Source organism: Heptranchias perlo, chromosome 15, assembly GCF_035084215.1.
Source record: "Heptranchias perlo isolate sHepPer1 chromosome 15, sHepPer1.hap1, whole genome shotgun sequence".
Lineage (NCBI taxonomy): Eukaryota > Metazoa > Chordata > Chondrichthyes > Hexanchiformes > Hexanchidae > Heptranchias > Heptranchias perlo.
In genome coordinates this window covers 15059148-15072691 of record NC_090339.1, presented here as the reverse complement: position 1 = coordinate 15072691, position 13544 = coordinate 15059148, and the positions used below count along the sequence as shown (strand labels likewise).

General features: G+C 42.8%; 1 protein-coding gene across 1 annotated transcript in view; it reads right to left on the bottom strand.

Annotated features, from left to right (window-relative positions):
- Positions 1–13544, bottom strand: part of si:dkey-17o15.2 (UAP56-interacting factor) — a 55222-nt gene that overhangs the window by 24323 nt on the left and 17355 nt on the right. The window contains exon 6 of the mRNA XM_067996863.1: positions 11961–12010. Coding sequence (XP_067852964.1) covers positions 11961–12010 — 50 coding nt within the window. The remainder of the gene's footprint in view (positions 1–11960; positions 12011–13544) is intronic.

Sequence of the window (13544 nt, the reverse complement as noted above, 5' to 3'; positions counted from 1 at the left end):
ATTATGGATTGACCTTGCTGGCTTAAAACAAATGCTGGAGAGAAAGGTAATCTCTAAAATTAAATAGGTGGATCAAACCATCAACTGTGGGATTGTTTTACTAAAAGAAACTTTCCTAATATAGACTGGGATAACAATATAAGGGGCAAAGAAGGGGAGGAATTTTTGAAGTGTTCAGGGTGACTATCTTGACCAGTATGTTTCCAGCCCAATGAGTAAGGAGGTATTGCTCGACTTGGTTCTAGGGAATGAGATGGGCCAAGTGGAGCAAGTGTCAGTGGGAGAGCACTTAGAGCAATGATCATAGTATCGTAAGATTTAGAATAGCTTTGGAAAAGGACATGGACCACTAACAAGACTCAATTGGAGGAGGGTCAATTTCAGTGGGATGAGAACAGATCTGACCTGGGTAAATTGGAATCAAAGATTGGCAGGCAAAGCTGTAATTGAACAATGGCTGGCCTTTTAAGGAGGAGATGGTTCAGGTACAGTCTAGGTACATTCCAACGAGGGAGAAAGGTAGGGCCATTAAAGCCAGAGCACCCTGGATGACAAAGGAGATACAGTAAGATGAAGCAGAAAAAAGTGGCCTATGACAGGTGTCAGGTTGATAACACAAGTGCCAACCAGAGAGAATATCGAAGGTTCAGAGTGGAAGTGAAAAATGAAGTAAGAGGGGCAGAGATTGAGAATAGACTAGCGGACAACATAAAAGGGAATCTAAAAGTCTTCTACAGAACTTAAACTGGTACTAAGAGGAGGGGTGGGGCCTATTAGGGACCATAAAGGAGATCTGCTCATGGAGGCAGTGGGTATGACTGAGGTATTAAATGAATACTTTGCATCGGTCTTTACCAAGGAAGAAAATGCTGCTGGAGTCTTGGTAAAGGAAGATATAGCTAAGATATGGATGGACTAAAAATTGAGAAAGAAGAGGTACTGGAAAGCTAGCTGTACTTAAAATAGATAAGTCACCTGGTCCGGATGGGATGCACCCTAGGATGCTGAGGGAAGTGAGGAGGGAAATTGCAGAGGTACTGGCCATAATCTTCCAAACATCCGTAGATATGGGGGTGGTGCCGAAGGACTAGAGAATTGCAAATGTTACACCCTTGTTCAAAAAAGGTGTGAAGATAAACCCAGAAACTATAGGCCAGTCAGTTTAACCTCTGGTGGGGAAACCTTTGAACGAGTGGATTGATTAGGCGAAGCCAGCATGGATTTGTTAAAGGCAAATTGTGTTTAACTAACTTGATAGTTTTTTGATGAGTTAACAGAGAGGGGGTAGATGAGGGCAATGCAGTTGATGTGTGTATGGATTTTCAAAAAGCGTTTGATCAAGTGCCACATGGTAGGCTTGCTATTAAGATTGTGGCCTATGGAATAAAGGGGGCAAAATCAACATGGATACAGAATTGGCTAAATGACATGAAACAACAGTAGGTGGTGAACTGGTTTTTTTTTGGACAGGAGGGAGGTGTGCAATGGTGTTCCCTGGGGTCAGTGCTGGGGCCATAGCTTTTCGTGATAGATATATATATATATTAATGACTTGGACTTGGGAGTACAGGGCACAATTTCAAAATTTGCAGATGACAAAAAACTCGACGATCCAGGCACGCTGGTGGCATGGGCGGACACATGGCAGATCAAGTTCAACGTGGAAAAATGTGAGGTGATGCATTTCGGTAGGAAAAATGAGAGGCAAATAAACTAGAAGGCACAATTCTAAAAGGGATAGAGGAACAGAGAGATCTGGGGGTATATGTGCACAAATCGTTGAAGTTGGCAGGGCAAGTTGAGAAAGCGGTTAAAAAAGCACATGGGATCCTGAGCTTTATAAATAGAGGCATAGAGTACAAAAGTAAGGAAGTCATGATGAACCTTTTATAAAACACTGATTTGGCCATAACTGTAGTATTGTGTCCAGTTCTGGGCACTGTACTTTTGGAAGAATGTGAAGGCCTTAATGAGGGTGCAAAGGAGATGTACTGGGATGATTCCAAGGATGAGGGACTTAAATTACCTGGATAGACTGGAGAAGCTGGGGTTGTTCTCCTTGGAACAGAGATGGTTGAGAGGAGATTTGATAGAGGTATTAAATCATTAAGGGTCTAGACATACTGTAACCTTTCTATGATTCTATAAATACATGAACAAAGAAATTATTTGGGGTTCTGGAGAAGGGTCACCTCACAATGTAATGCTTTGAATAGTATAAGTTGTACAGAGTTAGGAAGTTTTGATTTTTGAAATTTTTGTTTGTATTGTGTGTATATATAATGATGTGGAGATGCCGGTGATGGACTGGGGTTGACAACTGGAAACAATTTTACAACACCAAGTTATAGTCCAACGATTTTATTTGAAATTTACAAGCTTTCGGAGGCTTCCTCCTTCCTCCGGTAAATGTCAGGAACTCCTCGAAGCCTACGCATTTATAAATCACAGAATAATACATGGTGATTACAGACAGTCTTTGCAACTGCCCGTTGCCAAGGCAATCACCGTGTTCAGACAGAGAGGTGTTACCTACAGAGCCCCCGAATATACAGTCAACAAAAAAAACACAAACAGGAAAAAAACAGAGAGAGAGGCAGAAACATCCAGAAGGCAGAGAAAGCCAGCAAATGACCTGTTATATTAAAAACAGATAGCTTTTGTTCGCTGTGGGCTTACGTGTAGCGTAAACGTGAACCCAAGATCCCGGTTGAGGCCGTCCTCATGGGTGCGGAACTTGGCTATCAATTTCTGCTCGACGATTTTGCGTTGTCGTGTGTCTCGAAGGCCGCCTTGGAGTACGCTTACCCGAAGGTCGGTGGCTGAATGTCCCTGACTGCTGAAGTGTTCCCCGACTGGGAGGGAACCCTCCTGTCTGGCGATTGTTGCGCGGTGTCCATTTATCCGTTGTCGCAGCGTCTGCATGGTCTTGTCAATGTACCATGCTCTGGGGCATCCTTTCCTGCAACGTATGAGGTAGACAACGTTGGCCGAGTCACAGGAGTATGAACCATGCACCTGGTGGGTGGTGTCCTCTCGTGTGATGGTGGTATCTGTGTCGATGATCTGGCATGTCTTGCAGAGGTTACCGTGGCAGGGTTGTGTGGTGTCGTGGACGCTGTTCTCCTGAAAGCTAGGTAATTTGCAGGGTAATTTGCTGCGAACGATGGTCTGTTTGAGGTTGGGTGGCTGTTTAAAGGCGAGTAGTGGAGGTGTGGGGATGGCCATAGCAAGGTGTTCGTCATCATTGACATGTTGAAGGCTGCGGAGAACATGGCGTAGTTTCTCCGCTCCAGGGAAGTACTGGACGACGAAGGGTACTCTGTTGGTTGCATCCCGTGTTAGTCTTCTGAGGAGGTCTATGCGATTTTTCACTGTGGCCCGTCGGAACAGTCGAGCGTCATATCCCGTTCTTACTAGGGCATCTTTCAGCGTCTGTAGGTGTCCATCGCGTTCCTCCTCATCTGAGCAGGGAGTGTCCATAGGGGATGGCCTCTTTGACGTGGTTAGGGTGGAAGCTGGAAAAGTGGAGCATCGTGAGGTGGTCCGTGGGCTTGCGGTAGAGTGAGGTGCTGAGGTGCCCGTCTTTGATGGAGATTCGTGTGTCCAAGAAAGAAACTGATTCTGAGGAGTAGTCCATGGTGAGCTTGATGGTGGGATGGAACTTGTTGATGATATCGTGCAGTCTCTTTAGTGATTCTTCGCCGTGGGTCCATAGAAAGAAAATGTTGTCTATGTATCTGGTGTATAGCGTTGGTTGGAGGTCCTGTGCAGTGAAGAAGTCCTGCTCGAACTTGTGCATGAAAATGTTGGCGTATTGGGGTGCAAATTTGGTCCCCATGGCTGTTCCGTGTGTTTGGGTAAAGAACTGGTTATCGAAGGTGAAGACATTGTGATCCAGGATGAAGCGGATGAGTTGTAGGATGGCGTCTGGAGATTGGCTGTTGGTGTTGAGTATTGATGCTGTCGCAGCGATGCCGTCATCGTGGGGGATACTGGCGTAGAGTGCCGAGACGTCCATCGTGGTGAGAAGTGTTCCTGTTTAAACTGGTCCGTGGGTGCTGAGTTTTTGTAGGAAGTCTGTAGTGTCGCGACAGAAGCTGGGGGTTCCCTGTACGATGGGTTTCAGGATGCCCTCGATGTATCCAGAGAGGTTCTCACACAGGGTTCCGTTGCCTGATACGATAGGACGTCCGCGTGTGTTGGCTTTGTGTATCTTTGGGAGGCAGTAGAAGTCTCCCACACGGGGAGTACGTGGGATGAGAGCACGTAGGATGCTTTGAAGGTCTGGATCGAAGGACTTGATCAGTTTGTTGAGCTGGTGGGTGTGTCCTTTGGTCGGATCTGCGGGTAACCGTCTGTAGTGTTCCTGGTTGTCCAGTTGTCGGTATGCTTCTTTGCAATAGTCCGTTCTGTTCTGTATGACGATGGCTCCTCCTTTGTCCGCTGGTTTGATGACGATGTTGCTGTTGGTCTTGAGAGCGTTGATGGCGTTGCATTGTGCTCGGGTGACATTCTAGATTGTCTTCTGAGTGTGCCTGATGAATCTGGCATTGACGCATTTCCCGACAGCACCCATGAGGACGGCCTCAACCGGGATCTTGGGTTCACGTTTACGCTACACGTAAGCCCACCAGCGAACAAAAGCTATCTGTTTTTAATATAACGGGTCATTTGCTGGCTTTCTCTGCCTTCTGGATGTTTCTGCCTCGCTCTTTTGTTCCTGTTTGTTTTTTTTTGTTGACTGTATATTCGGGGGCTCTGTAGGTAACACCTCTCTGTCTGAACACGGTGATTGCCTTGGCAACGGGCAGTTGCAAAGACTGTCTGTAATCACCATGTATTCTGTGATTTATAAATGCGTAGGCTTCGAGGAGTTCCTGACATTTACCTGAGGAAGGAGGAAGCCTCCGAAAGCTTGTAAATTTCAAATAAAATCGTTGGACTATAACTTGGTGTTGTAAAATTGGTTACAATTGTGTATATATAAAGTTTGTTTTTTATTTAAAGAGTGAGAAGGGCCTCTGTTAATTGTATCCATATAATTTATATCATTTAGTGTTAATTGTATTCAGGTGGTCTCTCGTGTGGGTAATGTGCATCTGTGAATAAAGGCTTGGCAGCAACTGAAGATCCGATTTTAGTATTTTATCCTTCGCCTGGCTATCCAATTTATTACACACAAGATTGTGGATGATGGACCATTTGAAATTTTCAGAAATTGATAGATTTTTGTTGGGTCAGGGTTGCCAAGAATATGGAGAAAAGGTGTAAATGGAGTTGAGGTACAGACCAGCCATGATCTAACAGAATGAGGAACAGGCTCGAAGGGCTGAATGGCCTACTCGTGTTCCTATATTTCTGTGAATGTAAAAGGTCCCATGTTACGTCGAGTCTACAGCACAAAGACCGGACATTCAGCCCAACTGGTCTATGCCAGCGTTTATGCTCCAGACAAGCCGCCTCCCTTCCTACTTCATCTAACCCTATCAGCATATCCTCCTATTCCTTTCTCCCTCATGTGTTTATCTAGCTTCTATGCTATTCGCCTCAACTAGTCCATGTGGTAGCAAGGTCCACATTCTAACCACTCTCTGGGTTAAGAAATGCCTGCTGAATTCCCTATTGGATTTATTAGTGACTATCTTATATTGATGACCTCTAGTTTTGGACTCTTCCACAAGTGGAAACATTTTCTCTACATCTACCCTATCAAACCCTTTCATAATCTTAAATACCTCTATCACATCACCTGGAGAAAAGAGCCCCAACCTGTTCAGCCTTTGCTGAGAAGTATATCCTCCTAAGTTCTGGTATCATTCTTGTGAATCTTTTTTGTACCCTCTCCAATGCCTCCATCCTTTTTATAATCTGGAGACCAGAACCGTGCACAGTACTCCAAGTGTGGTCTAACCAAGGTTCTATACAAGTTTAACATAACTTCTCTGCTTTTCAATTTCATCTCTGTAGAAATGAACCCGAGTGTTTGATTTACCTTATTAACCTGTGTCACTACTTTTAGTGATTTGTGTATCTGTACCCTGAGGTCCCTTTGCTCCTCTACCCCATTTAGACTCATTATCCAAGCAGTATGTGGCCTCCTTCATCTTCCTACCTGAGTTAGATAAATTTTTGATCAGCAAGGGAGTCAAAGGATATGGGGAAAGTGGAGTTGAGGTAAAAATCAGATCAGCCGTGATCTCATTAATTGGCGGATCTGGCTCGAAGGACCAAATGGCCTACTCTTGCTCTTATCTCTTATGATAAAATGCACCACCTCACACTTATTGGCAAATGAATTTCAATATAAGTTACACATCCATTCTGCAAGTTTATTAATGTCATCTTGCACTTTGATGCATTCTTCCTTTGTATTAATTACACCCCCCAATTTGGGGTCATCTGCAAATTTTGAAGTTGTAATTCTAATTCCCAAGTCCAAATCGTTGGTCATTATTTGAAGAAGAGGAGGGGAGTTCTTATATTCTGGCCAATATTTATCCCTCAACCGACACCATTAAAACAGGTTATCTAGTTATTTATCTCTTTGCTGTTGGTTGGACCTTGATATAGAAAAGGTTACAGCATGGAAGGAGGGCATTCGGCCCCTCAAGCCCACGCCGGCTCCATGCAAGAGCAATCCAGCCCTATCCCCGTAGCAATGCAAATTTTTTTCCTTTCAAGTACTTATCCAGTTCCCTTTTTGAAGGCCATGATTGAATCTGCCTTCACCACCCCCTTGGGCAGTGCATTCAGATCCTAAACACTCACGGTGTTTATAAGAAATAAAGGTTTTTCCTCATGTCGCCTTTTGGTTCTTTTCCTAATCACTTTAAATCTATGTCCTCTGGTTCTTGACCCTTCCACCAATGGAAACAGTTTCTCTATCTACTCTGTCTAGACCCTTCATGATTTTGAATACCTCCTATCAAATCTCCTTGCAACTGACGATTCCAAGGAGAACAACCCCAGCTTCTCCAGTCTATCCACGTGACTAAAATCCCTCATCCTTGGAATCATTCTAGTAAATCTCTTCTGCACCCTCTCTAAGGCCTTCACATCTTTCCTAAAGTGCGGTGCCCAGAAGTGGAAACAATAATCCGGTTGCGGCTGAACCAGTGTTTTATAAAGGTTCATCATGACTTCCTTACTTTTGCACTCTATGCCTCTATTTATAAAGCCCAGGATCCTGTATGCTATTTTAATCACTTTCTCAATCTGCCCTGTCACCTTCAACAATTTGTGCACGTCTACCCCCAGGTCTCTGTTCCTGTACCCCTTTTAGAGTTGTGCCCTCTAGTTCATATTGTTTCTTCTCGTTCTTCCTACCGAAATGTATCACTTCGCATTTTTCTGCGTTAAATTTCATCTGCTACGTGTCTGCCCATGCCACCAGCCTGTCTATATCCTCTTGAAGTCTATAACTCTCCACCTCACTGTTTACTACCCATCCTAGTTTTGTGTCATCTGCAAATTTTGAAATTGAGCCAAGTCCAAGTCATTAATATATATCAAGAAAAGCAGTGGTCCCAGCACTGACCCCTGGGGAACACCACTGTGCACCTCCCTCCAGTCCGAGAAACAACTGTTCACACTAGTTTCCTGTCCCTTAGCCATGTTGCTACTGCCCCCTTATTCCATGGGCCGCAATCTTCATGATATGCCTACCGTGCGGCACTTTACCAAATGCCTTTTGAAAGTCCGTATACACCGCATCAACTGCATTGCTCTCGTCTACTCTCCGTTACCTCATCAAAAAACTCTATCAAGTTAGTTAAACACGATTTGCCTTTAACAAATCCGCGCTGGTTTTCCGTAATCAATCCACTCGTCCAAGTGACTGCTAATTCTATCCCGGATTATTGTTTCTAAAAGTTTCCCCACCATTAAGGTTAAACCTACTGGCCTATAATTGCTGGGTTTATCCTTGCACCCTTGTTTAAAAAATGTTGTAACATTTACAATTCTCCAGTCCCCTGTATCTACGGATGTTTGCAAGATTATGGCCAGTACCGCTGCAATTTCCACCCATACTTCCCTCCGCAACCTAGGATGCATCCCATCCGGACCGGTTGACTTATCTAGTTTTAGTACAGCCAACCTTTCGAGTACCTCTTCTTTCTCAATTTTTAGCCCATCCAGTATCTCAACTACATCTTCCTTTACTGAGATTCTGACAGCATCTTCCTTGGTAAAGACAGATGCAAAGTACTCATTTAGTACCTCAGCCATCCCCTCTGCCTCCATGAGTAGATCTTCTTTATGGTCCCTAATCAGCCCTACCCCTCCTCTTAGTACCCGTTTACTGTTTGCATGCCTATAGAAGACTGTTTTGGATTCCCTTTTATGTTGGCCGCCAGTCTATTCTCATACTCTCTCTTTGCCCCTTTTATTTCCTTCCCCTCTGAACTTTTTATATTCTCAGGTTAGCACTTGTGTTATCAACCTGACATCTGTCATATGTCCCTTTTTTCTATTTCATCTTACTCACCATCCCTTTTTTGTCATTCAGGGCGCTCTGGCTTTAGTTGCCCTACCTTTCTGCCTCGTGGAAATGTGCTTAGACTATACCCAAATCATCTCTTTAAAAACCGCCCACTGTTCAATTAAAGTTTTGCCTGCCAATCTTTGATTCCAATTTACCTGGTCCAGATCTGTTCTCATCCCATTGAAATTGGCCCTCCTCCAATTGAGTATTGTTACTTCAGACTGGTCTGTGTCCTTTTCCATAGCTATTCTAAACCTTATGAATAGGGCCACTCCCTAAAAGCTCCCCCACTGACACTTGCTCCACTTGGCCCGTCTCATTCCCTAGAATCAAGTCCAGCAATGCCTCCTTCCTCATTGGGCCGGAAACATTCTGGTTAAGAAAGTTATCTTGAACTCATTTCAAAAATTCCTCCCCCTCTGCCCCTTGTTATCCCAGTCTATATTAGGTTAGGATATGTACTAATTGGCTGCTGTGTTTACAACAGTGACTACACTTCAAAAGTAATTCATTATCTGTGGAGCACTTTGAAAATATGGAAGGTGTTATATAAACGCAACTTCTTTCTTTAATGACTTACTGCCTACATGAACAGATTGTTATCAGGGCAGGGTAATGGTAACTTTCATTTTCTCTCAATTTTGCTTCTTTGAAACGTGTGCCAAAATAAAGCAGCCACAATCAGTGTACTTCCTAGCCTTAAAAAAAAGTGCTGAATATTCTTCCTTTCACCACCCCCAAGATTCTGTTAGAGTTGTAGGAAATCACAGATCATGCTTTGACATGATTTTTAGCCTCATAGAAATGTGCTCCTGCTGGAGATGTTATTGCATTCTGGTGGTGCTGGTTGTACTTTTTTGAACGTATGAGGAAGAGGAAAATGGCCGTGGTGATGCCAAAACTATTTCCTTTGAGAATATGCTCTACCACAGACCTTACGAAGATTTAAAACAATTCAACAACATTTTTTTTTAAGTGCCACTTTTGCCTCAGTGTGAAGTGGTTTTAGGTGCATATTGACATGAAAGTAGAGTCAAATTCCCAAGTGCACTAATTCTCCAAGAAACTGCCTCACACTTGGTTGAGTTTGCATCCAGTGGTGATACAGGACTTAACTCAGGTTCTTGCTATTAGCAGAGGAAAATAACAGTTATGTTGCTTTGGGAACTTTAAAATTTTGTATGAAATGTTTTGACAGCCAATAGAAAGCTTGTGTGCCCACCCCCACTTTCCTGATGTATAGGACGGGAAGCTGAGCGCTGCACATGCACGTGCACAGAGCTGTTTTGAGGCTGATGTCAGTGATATATGGTTGGCAGGTTAACTTCAGTCTGCCGACTGCACGTCACATTCCACAAGTGGCAGTCTGAGACAGCTCGCTGACATGTAACTGCAGCCTAATGCACCAGTATTTTGACAGAACAGCAGTGACAAAGAAATAAAGTTAGGATTAACACATAGGCCGGAGTGTGTTACAAGGTTGTAGCATGTTAAATGATTCAGATGGCATTATAAACCACAAGAGCAAAGTTTGACTGATTTATCAGCACTTGAAGTACACTCCTACCTGTTCTATATAATATGCATAGGTGGAGTGGTTTTGTTTCAATTTGTTTTGGCCAGCTGTGACTCACAGGAGGAAAAGGTTCCCACAATTACATTTCAAGGAGTAACTTTTTTATCTCACGATCCCAGTGGAGAGCTTCGTCCGCTGGGTGTGCACATCTGGAATTCAGTCACATGTTACACACAGTATTTCAGCCCCAACTTTCATTTGCCCAAAAAGCATTGCACGTACATGCTTGAATTCTCTGCTCCTGCTGCACAAGGCTTTGCATTGGGAGCGCTAGACATGAAAATTTGCCCCATTATGTATGTGGTGTTCCTCAAGTCTCTCAGCAGTCTTCCCTTAGCTTTGTTCTAAACTGACATACTTAAGAGAAAAGAAGGCTAGAGTATTGCATTCTCCAATTCTGGTGCTTATGAGTAGCTGAAACTAAGCATTAAGGCATAGTGCTAAATTCTGACTAGATATTTCCTGACAGCTATATCAAAGAGCACTAAGATATCAGTTGTGGCCTAAAGCAAAGAAGTCAAATAGTGCAAGTAACATAGGAACAGGAGTAGGCCATTCAGTCCCTCAAGCCTGCTCTACCATTCAATTAGATCATAGCTGATTTCTACTTCAACTCCATTTACCCACTGTAGTTCCATATCCTTTGATGCCATGCTTCAACCCTTATCTACCCCAGAATTTGAGCCAAACATGGAATCAAAACTGCAGCGGTTCTTGTGCTTTTGGCTCAAGTAAATCCAATCGAACCATTGTTCTGATTCTTAGTACATGTCTCCAAAATACCACCTGAACCAACTACATTTTAGAACTGCTTTTGAAACTAGTTCCTTGCTAATCTCTAAAGGTTAAACTCAACACCTTTGAGCAAGCACAAAGTCAACAAGTTTCAGTGTTATCTAATAAGGTGAAAATGCGACAAGTAAATGATACGTTTTTATGTTGGGCTTCAGCAAAAGGTTTGCTTATAAAAATGTTGGACTAATGTTACTTGAGCAAACAGCTGAAAATTTACACTAATGTAACATAATTTTCAGCATGGAAAAAGCACTTTTCCTTCACCAACAAAAAGTTTATATTAAATAGAGAATGATGGATAACTGAACTGACAGATTAGATTACACCTGGAAATCACTGCCTGAGATCTGTTATGATACATATTACCCTCAGTTTTAAGTAGAATAGATTTGTTTTAGCCATTTTTGTGGTAATTTTGCCATAAATTTCAATGTAACTTTACCATTACGTCATTTCGGGAAATTCTGGTGCCATCGCTGTAGCTAGAAAACTGACATTGCAGCCTAATATTCCTCCTGGTACATCACTAAGTGTTTTACTGCTGGTAGTGAGGTCTGGACCTGTCATTAGTACAAAGAGGGCTTCATCACCAAGCTTCTACTTTCTCCTTTCAGAAGAGTATGCATTAATGCATGTAAGGCAAGTGCTATTTGTAATGACCTATTAGCAATATTTTACTGCTCACATTATATTGTGTATTGAACTGATAGTACTAAAAATCCAGAACTTATTTTTGTGCCCAAAATGGGGTTCCTTTGTGACGAGTTGGTAAACCAAATCTCAACTGCTTTTAAAAATAACTCTGGTTCCTTACCCATAGGTACTAAACTCTGCCACAAGTAAAGGGCCAGAATAAGTATCAATGTGACCAAAGATTGTGTTAATTAGTTTAATATATACTTGTAGGACATTTACAAGACATAGAAGTTTCAAGCAACTAGCTACAGTTTTTTAATTGCAGTGATTATTTGATGCCATTCTAAAGCTGTTGACATGCTACAAAATATGACGGGAACAGCAGTACATGTATGGAGTAATTAGCATTTTATGTATACAATAGAACATTTTGATACAATGCTTTTCTAGCAGGCAGTTACTTACATTCTAGTCCTTTGTTTCTTCTGTCCAGCTCTCGCACCCACTGGTGCAAACTAAAGATTATATGGGTTAAAACAAAATGAATCAAAATCTATAATTCTACAAATTTTGTTGCTGTCACTCCAGTAAGATCACATTCCTGTTAAGATCAATTGTGTAAGATGATCTACATTAAATATCAGTGTTAATTTCTGAAAATATCAAATTGTTATTGTCACTTTTTTTCTTTGGCAAAATTAAATGACCCAGGCTTCTCTACGTAAATATCAAATCTTCCATATTTTTGGCTCTTTTATACTATACTTCAATAATATTCCTCACTCGCAACAAGTTAATAACTGCAAGGTGCATTTGAATCTTTCTCCTTTCCTTCATTTTCCTACTACCCTTTCCTCAATGTGCTAACTTACGCTGGGGTATAATTCCACAACCAAAAGTCATCATCTAGTACCTCATACAAATGCCCATTTGTTGTGGCCGATTTTAAACTTGTTTCACCTGGTGTTAACGGATTGGGGGAGGGAAAATGGCCTAAAAAAGGGTCAGTAGTCTTACTGCCACGTTAACCTCAACGATGCGGTTGGTTACATTTTGAAAGGGGCCTATCTCTGGACACCCAAAGCACATGCCTGTACCAGGCAGTAGCCACCTTTTTTAATATGCAAATCCAGCTCCTAGTACCCCGACTGCTGGAACTGGTTGGAGCACATGCATCGTGCACGCTCCGTTCCATGGACAAAGAGGTGTACCAAAAGTAGGTTTGAAATTATTTTTATGGGGCAGTTCCACAATAGCGATTTTAATCCCCCCCACCCCCCAACCTTGCTGGCGGCCGGAGCGGGCCACCCCACAGCTCGCTGGTCGGATGTAAATGAGGACGCGACCTCAAAATCGTACCTCTTTGCCGTGTGTCAAGACGACCGGCTAGTGCGCTCTGCCATTTTGTCGCCCAAAAGTCAAAGTCGACCCCTTCATGTTTGGGTGAGGACAGTAAATGCAGTCAAGGTATTTGGCTGTGCAGGGCATCATAGTCTAGCCTGATTCGGTCATCACCTGATATCCCTACGCACGACTATTTAGCCATCAGGAGATGGAATCCCCACTGATTTCATTCTCTTTCAAACTGAGGGGCAGTGAATCCAATTGTAGCATCCCTCTGCCATTCCAACTAAGACCTGCAAAAGCCAGGGATCAAACCTACAACCTTCCCGGTCTTTAAGGCTCAGTTTCACAGCAGACAGTACACTTACCAACTGAACCATTGGGGAAGCATCTATCCATAAACTAGTTTTTTTCCTCGTGCTAGTAATATAAAGCAAAGTTGTCACTGGGGATATGGTGAGTTTCTACCTGACGACAGTAGCAAAGACTTTCTCTTCCCTTCTCTTTAACATTAATAGTAGGATGAAGACTAGGATGGCACAGCTTACAAATGGGCAGATCGTGGGTACTAACAATCCACTACTCAATGTTTTCCTCTTAATGGAAACGCTACTAGCATCACTCTTGTCCCTGTTGCTGTAATCAGACTCACTACATTGTGTCCCAGACGATGGAGACAGACAGATTCACAGCCATGTTGTCACT